Here is a 13,372-nt window from a genome sequence, read left to right as displayed (position 1 = left end):
TTTTTTAAGTTATTCAGTAACAAATTATCTTGCCAAGATCCATTTTCAGAAAGCACTTCGTCCAACATTTAAAAGTTTGCATATATCTCATTTTGAATTCTATTTTTTTCAAAGTGGCATCTTCAATTAGAATGCTTGTAATTTCTCAGTTGCATCCATAATGGTGATATCGGGTCCTTGAATTAAAAGACTTGTATTGTTCATGTGGTTAAAATTATCTGCCAGGTAAGCCAATTTATAGGTAAAATCGTTTTTGTTTAAATATTCGAAGAATGAGTTATCTTTTTCTTCTAGAACAAGTGATAATTCGATCTTCAACATGAAAAATTGTTTCAAAACCTGCCCTCTTGACAGCCAGCGCAATTCCGTGTGGTACAGAAGTACCTCATGTTCTGCGTCCATTTCTTGACACAGCGTTTTTAAAGAGACGATGATTAAGAGCTCTACGTCTAATAAAATTTACAGTTTTAATAACTTTTGATAATGCTGCTTTTAAGATGGTTGGAAGAATTTTTGTAGCCAGCGCATTTTTATGTAAAAAACAATGAGTAACAAGAACATTAGGAGACTTTTTTTTACCAACAGGGCAAAACCAGATTTATTGCCAAGCATCACAGGTGCTCCATCCGTACAAAGTGAATGAAGTTTTTCTTTCCAGTCAAAATCGTGCTTGGTAAAGAAAACATTTAACATTGCTAAAACATCAACTGCCTTTGTAGTTTGCAAAAGAGACTCACAAAATAAAAATTCTTCTTTGATAGTATCACGAGACACGTAACGAACAAAAACAAGAAGTTGACTATAATTCGAGATATCTGTAGTTTCATCCAGTTGCTTACTAAAGGGAAATGGTGATACTTTCAATTCATCTATGATCTTTTTCAAGATATTGCAAGAAATTTCAACTATTCTTGAATGTGTCACTTCATTTGAAAACGGAATTGCCTCAATTTCTTTTTCTCTGTTCCAATCTACAAACTAATTCAACCATCTCCAGCGCACATGGCTTAATTAACGGCTCTCCAATAGAATGCTGTTTCTTGCTTTTAGCAATATGATATGCAACTTTGAGAGATGCCTCAACCAGAGGTTTTTGTGGAATACCAAATCCAAGTTTGTCTACTGTTCCAGATTTCAAAAATTGGGCTTTCTCTTAGTAAAAAATTCTAGATCTAGTAACCTGAACAAGGTGTCAAATGTACGTAGCTTGATAGGGGATAATAAAAATAGTACAGCGGACGTCATTAGGGGATTGCCCCTGATGGTACAAACTGAAAGCCGGTTAGTGGAGGATGTTAAAAATATGACAGGGATATTAGAAGGCTGTGTGCAGTCCGTACTGAATTTGGGGTATCTCGATCACCTAGTTTCAAATATGTATGTATTTTCACCTTTTAGAAAGAAAAAAAGATCAATGTTATTTAAATATTATTGATCCAAACGTTTTAAAAATTAGGAGCAGTCGGTGTACCCCCAAAATATGACCCATGGACCCCTAAGGGGTCCATGAACCGCAGGTTAAGAAACTCTGCTCTATAGGTATTTTGAATATTCGAATGTAGAAAAAGTGTGTTCGGGTAAACGTAGACCAAACCACGAAACTTTAAATGTTAAAAAAATGCTTTTAAAATATCAAAATACAAAGAATTTATGTCAGAATTACTCTCTACTGCATAATCCAAATTTATCCTACCACAATTTGATTGCATTTTGATATTTTGAAAGTACTTTTACATTATTTGAAACTTACTTTGGTTTACTGTAAGTTTAGCCGAATTTACTTTTTCTATATTTTAAATTTCAAATGACAACTGTTGGTAAAACAGAATTATTCCATGAGGCGTTTCTCTCGTTGCATTGCGTATTTTAAGTTACTTTTTTACTATTAAAGTAGGAACGTCTTAGGACAATAGAATCGACTTTTTAGGAATCTGAAAAGATTTGCTTTGAAGTTATGAAAATTATTTAGAGGCTAAAGGGTTTTGTTTCTCCCGGATCGATACCATTAGACAACCCTTTTCATTTCCGCGTGACGATAAATTTACATTTATTCAAGATATTTAAATGTTGTATTCTATTAACCGTTCTGTTAGGGTGAAATTTAAACTTAATAATTTTGCTCGATTATCATTATAACTTGATCCATAAATTGGCTTCCTTTAAGAAAAAAGTAAAAAAATGTATCTTTGGTTACTTTAAGAAGACATAAAATGTTTTTCGTCAAGGAGAGTTTTGATAATAAATAGTTATTCTTAAAAGTTGACGCACTTTTATAAAAAATATTTTTAACTCCCTCCTCCTCTAGGTCACATAAAGTCACATTTCCCCATACCCCTCCCCCTCAGTTACATATCATGCTAAGTTGCAAAAACATATACCAGCAGTTCAGAAACAAAGCACTATATTTTAAATCACTTTTCCAATTTCATGGCATAAGCATTGTATTCATTTTGATGAAAAAAATATAGAAAAAAAATTGCACATAAATATTTAATCTGCTGACTTGAAGTATTTTTATTTTAACGAAAATGCATGTTGTCATACATCTTGTTGTCACCTCTTTGCCCCTTGTCATAAACTGTATAGATATTTCACGAACCCCCTCCCTCGTTTCCAAGGATGACATCATTTACTGGTGGAAGAAAGATTAATGCCTAGTACTTCCTAGCAATTTTAAACAGTTATTTTTGATAGTTACTTTAAATACATCTGTGCCGTTAAGACACAGTTCCCAGCAGATCACCGAAGTCAAGAATCACTCGCTGCGGTCAGTGTGCGGGTGGGTGACCACTTGGATCAGTCTTCGCAGGGACCGAGGGTGTGCGGTATTGGTCCTCGTTACACTGTGCTACCGTAAAATGCTCGACTTCGCGCGCAGGTCGTCGGGCTACCGAAGCGGAAGTGCCATCTCCTCCGCAGAGGATCAAAATTGTGATGGCATGTCTTCGGATCATCCTGCTTCCCAGACCGTCGCCAATAGCCCATTGTGCAGCTCTAGTACGACGTAAATTACCAACAACAACAACAATAAATGCATCTGTTCATACTGTTACGCAAAATTTATTATAAAAACAAATTTAACTTATCAAAATCTAATTATAACTTATTTACGTTTTTAAATACTGTATCAAAGAAGTTGGGATAATAAAATATAAATTGTTTAATCGTTTTGAACTAGTTGAAGGTAACTCCAATGAATGTATATTAACTATCCCTATAATCAAAATAATAAAAATTAAAATACCGTTTAAATAGGAGGCAAATATATATTTTTCAAATAAATACTTTTATTCATTTTCCTTATTCACTTTGTCGCAGAAGAATCCTAACGAATGATTTTTCTGGCTAATAAAAATATACCGATTACAAAGAAAAACAGTTTTACAAAATTATGAAGAAGAAAAAAAAACCTTTAACGTTTTCATCGAACGCGCATTTTGAAAGGGTTATTTTAAATACTTATACACTGCAGGATATTTAACGAATATTTTTCTAATAAAATTTTTGCTATTCATTAAAAATTACTCCAAAAATTTTGTTTAATTTTAATGAATATTTTTACATATAAAATGAGAAAAAGCAAGGCAAAAAAAGTGAGTATTTTTATGAAAATGTCTATATCAACATAAATATTTCAGATAGGCTTACAAAATTTGCTCAGTTATTGCATATGATAACCAAAATAATTGATACAAGTTACAAGCTTATTGATATATATTTTTGGCACAGATAGTTCTAAAAGACTCTTTTTCGTTTGTAATTTATTGCTACAAGATCACTCTAGGAAATCAGAAAATGGCCGAAATTTCGATTAACTTTTGCTATAATAACGAGATAAATTATGCTTGTAGCTGTGAGAAAAAAATTGCTACTTGTATAATCATCCTGCACTCAACTTTACTTCAAATTTAAGTGCCGTAGCTATTTGGCAAGTGGTCTAAAATTTATTTTTAAGATTTCATCGCTATAAACAAGAAACCAAAAGTTGGTAAAAACATACTAACTAAAATATAAACTTCAAACTGACCACGCACTACAAAAAGATTTCCATGTGGCGATTTATGGTATCGGTTAATAATTTTCCATTTTGCCTACATTTTTAACTTAAGAATACACATACACTTAAGGGAAATTTTCAACTAGAAAACAAGATTTTGATTTTTCTTTTATGCCTCAGCGAAATTCAATAAATTGAGTTTGTGTTTGGTATATCGAATTTAACGTAACCAAATAATGGAATTATCTTCGATAGGGACTGCCAGTGAAAAATGATTCTATATTTAAAACAATGAGAAGAGAACGAAAGAAGGACACTTCGAAGGTTTTCATTGAACTGAATAATTTCTTGAATATAAAAGCAATTTTTTGTAACTCTTTTCCAAGAATAGTATGTTTGATTAGACACAAGTGAAGCACTTCAAGATGGTCAGTATAATACTTTTAAAATTTTGAAATAAGTACCTGTTTAAATAATGAGTTTAGAAAATAAGTATTTCATTAAGTACCTGTTTTAAAAGATTACTTTACAATAGTAAATCATTCATGAGTGCCAATGAATATAATATAGAGTGGAGGAAATAAATCTAAAAAAGCATATATTCTATAGGCTAATTTTATTTTATTTTATAACCGGCACTGAACATCCGATAAAATCTAAGTTCTACTATTCTTAGAGTATTAGTAGCTTAATAATTTTGAATCCAACCCAGAAAACAAGTGAACTCTTGTATAAAGCTATAGGGAGCCGCAATGGCTCAGGGGATAGAGCGTTCGCCTTCCAATGAGGCGAACCGGGTTCGAATCCCAGTCGATACGAAATCCGCATCCGGCTTGCATCGACCACAGTGCTGACGTGAAATTTCCTCAGTGGTAGACGGATCATGAGTTAGAGTTCCCTTGCCGTTAGGCTAGCCGTGGGAGATTCTCGTGGTCTTCTCCTCCATATAACGCAAATGCGGGTTATCTCTATCAAAAAGTTCTCCACGAAGGCAAATTTCTCCCAATACTCGATCTAGGAGTTCCCTTGTTTTCTGGATTGGGTTCAAAATGACAAGGTTACGGAGTTGAACATTAGTAGTCATAACTACTAATGACCATAACTACGTCTACCACTGAGCTCAGCTGTGCAGTACCTGTCAGCTTGTTGAGGATTGAGAACATATTTTAATCCAGTGTACAAATTTTAAGCACATTAGAGCGAAATTTTTTCATTCAAAAACCACCTATGAGCATTGGTCAAACCCTAAAATAAAAAAAGGAATTGAGGAAATAATAAGAAAATTGTTTAGTAACAAGGCACCTCCCTGAATCCTGATGGCCTTTTGCTGCCTCTTGTTAGGAAAGATACACTTTAAATCACGGCTTATTAATTTAACTGTTATGGTTTGATTTTTTCTTGAATTTTCTTTTAAAATGTTTTTTTTTCTGTGCTTTAGTTTCATGCTTTTGTCAAACTCTGCCCCTATGTGATTCCTCATTTTGAAAATTTTAATCACTTGTGTTTCTAGAGTTTTTATATATATATGTCAGTTTTGTTTTCTTTTTAAAAAAAAAAATTTCCGGGAATTTGATACCTTTAGTATTGTTGTGCCAGCCGTAGTTATATTCCGAGTTACAAACATCCTTTATTTTCTATGTGAAATTGTTTCTTTTATTAACTTTGCACCCCTACTGAAGATGCGACATCAATATCTCTTCTGATTGTTACTGTTTATTTTCTGTAATATTTGTTTGCATTTAATTTATTTATAAGTAGCACTGTTTTCTGGATTTCAAATTTAATATTCTACCTATTTGTTAAAACTCTAATTCGAAAATTTTGAATAATTTTGCTCATGTAATTGAACTGTTACGCTCACTTCGAACTTTCGGAGTGCCCCCCGGATGCCCCCTTACGGGGCCGTGACGGGCTCATGCTTGTTATTAGTAGTCATAAACCCGTAAAATTGGGTTGGCTGTTCAACGACGGTTATAAAATAAATTATAAAACAATGGGAGGCCGGGATAGCCTGGTTGGTAGGGCACTGGAGCCATGTCCAAGAGGTCAATGGTTCGATCCCCGATGGTCGAAGGTTCCCCGTGTAGTAAATGATGACTTATGCACGTTAAAGCTGTCGAGTCGCAAAGTCCTCCATGTTCTCCTAACAAATCAATACCTCTGGGGGTACTGATCCAGGAGTTTCTTTGTCTTCTGAAATGGTACAGAATTACAAGGCTACGGAGTTGAACACTAGTAGTCGTAAATCCAAAATTGGGTCGGGTATTCAATGACAGATATATATCAAGCAATAAGACAGATTAGCCTTCGGGGAAGACTTTTTTTATGGAAATATCCCACATTTGCATTACATGGAAAGGAAAACCTCTCACTGTTGGAATCCAACTAACCCATGCCCCGTGCGGATGTTTTACTACAGCTCTGTGGTCGGTGTGAGTCGGAATCAGAATTCATATCGACCAGCCATTAATAGGATTCGAACCAGAGTCACCTCATTGGGAGCTGTGGTCTAATCGAAAATCAGACTCTTTACAAAGTTTCGGGCTTCTTGCAATGCGCCAGACTCATTGAAAACGTCATCAATCTTTTCTAATTTGTCTAATAATATAATGCTTAGTACAATCAGCCTATACGCACTTAGACTCAATAGGAAATGAGCGAAAAATGACTTAGACTAAATTTTGCTTAAGGTTATATTTTAACATACCTTCCAATAAGGTTATTTACAATAGGCTTTCATTACTCTGGCCTTATTGTGAACAGTGTGAAATAATTTCTAATTAGCCTAAAAAGTTTGTGAGCTCACTATAATAAGCCTAAAAAGCCGATTAAAATAATAATGGAGGCTTTTCTCTACATCCGAGCAAAATGACGGTGATTATTTTCAAGGTTATTCAATTTGTTTTAATTGCTTAAATTAAAATGTTATCGTAATTTTTGGAAGAATGACAAAAATAAATTAATAAACAACGCTGATAATTACTCTGGCAACGCAACTGTTTGGTCAAATATCAGTTACATTCATTTTGATTTCTGCTTAAATGGGTGTGCGTTTTTTATTCTTCAGATATTCAGGTTGACTGTCTGTACTTTTCTCTGTCTTTATCAAGCAATCAATGCCCAACAACAGATTTCAGGCTTCAGCGATCAATACAGAAGTGAAAGTGTAAGTATTTATTCGAAGTTTTAGCAATTGTTTCCCTTTTACTTTATAAAAAGTGATATTCAGTTGAAGGAAATAATATAATATAATATAATATAATATAATATAATATAATATAATCATAGTTGATCAGACAGCCCAATGTGGGCCAATGACTTCCTCTGAAGATTTCACCATAAGGACTTCCGATTTATCTTTGATCTCCAATTCTTTTCATTAATTGCAAGAAAATCAGACTCCACCGCGTCAGACCATCTCAACCGCGGCCTTCCCCACTTTCTTGTTCCAGTGGGTTTAAAAAGCAGCATTTTTTTTATTGTATTGTCATCACGCATTCAAATCACGTGGGCCATCCAATTTATTCTATTTATTTTTTAAGTATTTAATAATATCGGGTTGTTTATAAATCTTGTGCGGTTCAAAGTTGAATCTCCTTCTCCTGTTATTGTTTTCATTTACACCACCAAGTATACTCCGCAAAATCTTTCTCTCAAATATTATGATACAATTTCGAATGCTCTGTCTCTCTATAGAGTCAAGGCTTTGCATTTGATGTAAGAACAGATGGAGCAATACATAGATAAAATATTAAATAATACAATAATAATATATATAAAAGACATCATTGTCACCGACGATATGAAAAATTAGTTGAAAATAAACGGTAAAAGTTAGAATGTAAAATTTGATATTCTCTTCGAGCCGGACAGGTAGCCGAGTGGTTAGCATGCTTGATTGCAAGGCCTGCGGGTTTGAATCCCGCTCAAGGCATGGAAGTTTCTCTGTGTGTTGTCCTGTTTTGTGTGAATGTGGACTACCCTGTTCAAAACGGAAGGCACGAAAGTTCAGTGCTTACAGTTATTGTAAAATAATCTTTCTTTCTCGACAAGCAACTCTGTTAACAGACATATTAAATGGATTTTAAATTAAATTTAACTTCTTATCAGCTTTCAGGAAAGCTTACCTTAAATTCACTTTCTGATGCGTCTGCAGTACAAATTAAGCGTAATCTGATTGACAACATATCCCTTTGAAACTATGCAGTTACCTCTGCAGCTTCCCCCTCGTTAACCACTGACGTAAATTGTCGCAAAGTTTCTCAAAACAACGGATTCTTTCAAAGCTAATGGATCACTTTAGTTGAGAAGCATATCGGACTGCTTCATTGCAAGTTAGTTGCTCTCCTCAACCCTTTACTGCACGCTTACCTTTATTGATGACCTGGAATGTATGGTAATCGTTTTAACATAATTGGTACTGCAATATATATGTTAGTGTGAATAATCGAAATGGGTGATTGCTGACTTTCACCGGTGAATGTTGACAATCACATAGTCGCTTTTGTAAATGTCCGAAATATATATTAGGTCTAGTTAAGTGCCACTGACCGGTATACATTTACCCGGTATGCCCTGCTTCAATGTTTCTTAAGGCTCAGTACGCTCCTCCTGACACTGATGCTTCTCCTAATCTATCCTCAGCAGATATTGAAATATGGAATAAATATAATAATAGCAACGAATAAATTAATATCGAATTGGATATAGCAAATATTTCGGACATTCACCAAAGTGACTATGTGATTGTTGACATTCACTGGTGAAAGTCGACATTCTCTTGATTTCGGTCATTCACGGTAACATCTACATACTTTGACTTTACGTTGAAATGAAATATTCAATATGTTGTTCTGAAAGTTCTAAAGCAAGAGGGGGATTTTCTGCACTTGTTTTTGTGAGATGTTTAAACATATATGTTAACATATTAGAATTCATCGGATATAGGTCAAAATCAACAACCACCACCGTCCACAGGGCGACTAAATATAAGAAACGGCGTTTAAAATTTTGTTAATTAATTTCCCTCCTATCGCCATTTTTTCGCCAAAAAGCTCAAAACACGAGCTTTTAATTTCTCATGTTATTTATTACAGAGGGAAAATGTAATCATACCTGGAACGTTCAAATTTTCTTATACTGTTCCAAAATTTCAAAGAACTGAATTTTGTTATCCAAAATTTCCTTCAAGCTAATTTCACATTACTTTTTTTTTAATTTATAGCCAATAATATTTAAAAGTAATGAAATATAATTTCGTTATTATATGATTACAATTTATTCAGATTTATTTCGTAACAACAACATTTTATATTTGTTATAAATTTTATGTTTCACTCACTTTTTTTCAATAACATGAACACTAAATTTTATTTAACGAACGTTACATTAAATAGGAAAGTTCAGGAAAATTTTTCTTCGTTTTAGAAATGAACCCTCCAGTAGTGTTTACAATACTTTGAGAAATATTTTACATTAATAATAATCGTATCAGTTAAGAAGTTTCAATTTTTGAAAGAGAAGCAAATGGCCACATGTTTTTAAAAGTGCTACTATTGGCCAACAAAAAATTGCACTATACTGCCGTAAAGTCTAGCTTAACATGTCAAGCACTAAGCAACATAAGGAGAAATGCTCAATGTCCTGAATAAAAAAGGATTTTAAGGTGTTTAATCGAAAAATAATTTTTCCTCCAATGCCTTATTATTTAATTTAAGTGTATTGGTGGGACGGGATAGCCTGGCTGGTAGGATGTTGGACTCACGTCCCTGTGAACGGAAGTTCGAATCCAGCCATCCGATGACTCCCAGAGTAGTAAATGGTGACTGGTGCATGTCTGTCGGATCACAAAGTCCTCCATGTTGCCATAACAAATCCTACCTCTGGGGTACTGGATTGTAGATTGATCGTTCTCTGGTTCAGGTCAAAATTACGATCTGTGGATGAATGAATGGACCCTTCCTATAAACGGATGCGGTAGAAGCCTAATTCTTGGCCATAGATGGCGCCACTAGAAAACAAAAACAATCGCATCCCCTATGCCTTAATGGCTTACGACAATAACAACAAGTGTATTGGTCAGTCTCAATTTTCTATATGCATTTATAAATATTTCACATTATTTGTAGCAATTGGATATTCTTTAGAATACTTTTAATAAAGTAAAATTTTGAACATTAATAAGTACAAATTTGAAAATGTCATTATAATTTTACCCATTACTTCAGAATTTTACTAACTCACATAATGACCCTGATGAAAAGGAGTCTATCACCCATGTTCTGTCTACAACTGAAGATATCTCTATGCTACCTTTTGATTGGTGTGAAAACTACTATTGACCAGATTCGGACCTGGGTTATTTCATTGAATAATGAGCACTCTATCCCATAAACCATTCCGTATTTTTTCCTTCGCAATTTGCTTTTGCTTCGTTAGGCTTTGAAATTCCGTTTAGCTTTAAACCATACTATCGGTACTTTAAACCATAACATGGTGCAAACTTAATAAAATGTCAAATTTATCCTTATTCAATTCATATTCTACCATAAACATCCTTCATATCATGCAAAAAACCAAAACCGTTATTTCTGATTCCCTGGAAAACATCAATTACTAAAAACACGATGCTTAAGATTAAGATAATTAAACTAATAAGTTTCCTCCAAAACTATGATAACCTACCGAAACCATAAAGAGGAAAAAATAAGAAAGAATAAAAGAAGAGAGAGAAAAGAAAAGGAAAAAAATGCAGCAAATACGCCCACTATTATTATTCTATCAATCTATTCTAATTCCATAGACTTAAATTATTTCTGCCTAACTTGCACTCTCTTGCACATATCTTTCTGACCACAGCTCTACATACTGATAAATGGTTTACACGTATCATAGGTGCAGTGCTGTGTGTTGGTGGTGTGTGTAACATAAGACCGGGTAACTGAGTTGTAAGAATGGGTTATATAAGATTTGTGGAGGGATGTAGTTATTGACAACCTTTATCTATGAACCATAGAATAGAGTTAACCATAGAATCGAGTTAACATGTCTTTTATACTAGTGAATTAGGAATTTTGTAGTGGTAGACACACTACAGTACTTCCTCGCCAGAATTATATCTGTTATAGAATTCAATACATGGATACTACTAGCTGTTTCAATGCTGTTTTGTGAGAAGCCGGGAGAGCTGTATTAAGGTCACCGTTCTTTCGAATGCTGATTTTGAGAGCTGTATTAAGTTCGAGGTCGCTCCTGTGTTACCTTTAGCAGTCAAGTGAATACGTTGCTTGTGATCGAGACTGAGTAGCAACAACGCGAGGAGGTGGATAATGACGCAGTCACGTGTACCAAGTCAACTGTTCAATATGGACCATCCATCGAAGTAGGCGTGTACAGATAGAGGTGGCACTTTCTGCCAAGGTAGACGTCCGAAGGTCACCAATGTGGGGCGAAGAGTAATCAACAACGTCAACCTTCATCTATGAAAAGGTACCCCACCATGGAATCGAGCTTACATGCCTTATACTAGTGAATTGGAATTTTGTAGTGGTAGACACGCTACAATATTGCAAAAAACTTGAAGGATATTATTATTATGCGCTCGTTTTTATCAACAAAAAAAATATCTGGGGGGAGAAGTTTTCACCGCACAGCTTTATGTGTTGAAATTCTACCTTATTTTAACAGTTTTGCATTGTTTTCTCTACTTCGGAAATCCTTTTCCTTTTATTTAGAAATGACACTAATTGCTCTATTTTAAAATTTTTATTTCCCAAAGAATTTAGGAGATTATGCCTTTGGTTACAACGAAGACCACTCATCTGGCGGATCTTTTAGAAGAGAAACTGGAGACAGGCATGGGAATAAAGTTGGATCCTATGGTCTTCGCATAGGCGATGGCCGAATGAGGGTGGTCAACTACATTGCCGACAGCGACGGCTACCGAGTCAATGTCATCAGCAACGAACCCGGTCTTTCTCAGCAAGAACCCAACAGATTTATGGAAATTGCCAAAAAAAATTTCCACAGTATTTTCGTCCCGGGATTCATGTACTCGGCTCAAGCTCCTCACGTCACTTTCGTTCCGGAGAGTAACCATTTTAATGAAAATGTTCTAAGCAAAGATGGATTTGAACGTGAAAGTGAAGCTTTCATGAACCAAAACTCAGTAGATGGTAGCGAACAGTTGGAAAATCAACATTTGGATGATGGTAGAAATTTTGAACAGCATGAAAATTTTGTAAGTGATGTTACTGATAAAACTTTGCAAGTCGAGCCTCCATTTCTGCCACTTGATGACCACACAGTCATGGAAGCAGGAAAAGAGTCAGTTAACTCAAGAAAATAACTCACTCATGCACATAATCTGCATTACCTGTCTCGAAATTGAAAATAAATTTTAATAAATTATTTATCTAACTTGACTTATTATTTGTTTGAAAATTGATTTTAAAAAAATTGGGCCATTGTAATTTTATATTATTTGTTTTCCCAATTAAACTTGTTACTGAATTAATAAATGATATGATTATATTTCTGTAATAAATGAAAAATACACTAATAATATATATGTAACATAAAAAGCTTCTATTCATCTTTTTATGTTATTCCTATTCTGTAAATCCCTTTCTTAATTTATTATTCGAAACAAAACGCCTTCTCACACTTTGAAATTCACATCATGTTTTCTAATCTATTTTTGGTTCAAGTATGCAATAATTAGCAGCTTGACTTTTTTCCCTTTAACTAATTCGTGGGAAAGACTATTTCCCTAGCCCCTATTTATTAGATCAATTACTATTACTAAGATTTCCATTATTCCCTAAGATGAAGCATATACTGATTTACTTTTGCACGATTTTCCCTAACTTTTATTGAGGAGCACAACGATTTTGTGTCACTCAAGTGTTAGCTCTTTTAAAAAATGTTTCAATAAATACGTAAAACCTGCTTATTTCTACTACTCATATATATATATATATATANGGTTTTTATTCCGGAGATTGTTTTTATATACTTCTTATTTGTATTTCTTATTTAACGTATTGCATGACAATGTAAACCCATTGATAGAGGAACGTAAACAATTGCAAACCGGTTTCATCCGAGTAAAAGCTGTTATAGAGTATCACCTGATAACTAATAATATGGCCAGGGACTGTATATATATATATATATATATTAGAAAAATAATCAAAACAGTTGATGGAAAAACGTAAAGATTCTTATCGGGACTCACTCAAATACGACAGGGAAGGACACAATCCAAAATGAACAATAATTATTCGAAGAAAAAAATTATAAAAACGCTCTTTATAATGCTTCTGTGCCTCTAAAAAAAAGGAAAGGAATTTTAATTGAGTTTAACACGTAAGA

The 13,372-nt window shown here is 34.0% G+C and overlaps 1 protein-coding gene across 2 annotated transcripts in view; it reads left to right on the top strand.

The window, feature by feature from the left end:
- The window catches only part of LOC122271554 (uncharacterized), an 88,617-nt gene extending 76,091 nt beyond the window's left edge, over positions 1-12,526 (top strand). The window contains exons 1-3 of one of the 2 annotated variants that reach the window (XM_043053269.2): positions 4,277-4,425; positions 7,065-7,163; positions 11,775-12,526. In XM_043053269.2, coding sequence (XP_042909203.1) covers positions 4,423-4,425; positions 7,065-7,163; positions 11,775-12,344 — 672 coding nt within the window. In that variant the 5' untranslated portion in view covers positions 4,277-4,422 and the 3' untranslated portion in view covers positions 12,345-12,526. Of the gene's footprint in view, positions 1-4,276; positions 4,426-7,063; positions 7,164-11,774 lie in introns of those variants that run through there. The other variant, XM_071178018.1, reaches the window with a different exon arrangement.
- The last annotated feature ends 846 nt before the right edge of the window (positions 12,527-13,372 follow it).

The sequence above is a fragment of the Parasteatoda tepidariorum genome, chromosome 2 (genome assembly GCF_043381705.1).
Source record: "Parasteatoda tepidariorum isolate YZ-2023 chromosome 2, CAS_Ptep_4.0, whole genome shotgun sequence".
NCBI lineage: Eukaryota > Metazoa > Arthropoda > Arachnida > Araneae > Theridiidae > Parasteatoda > Parasteatoda tepidariorum.
Note: the sequence above shows the minus strand (reverse complement) of the source record. Positions and strands in the feature narration are given on the sequence as shown.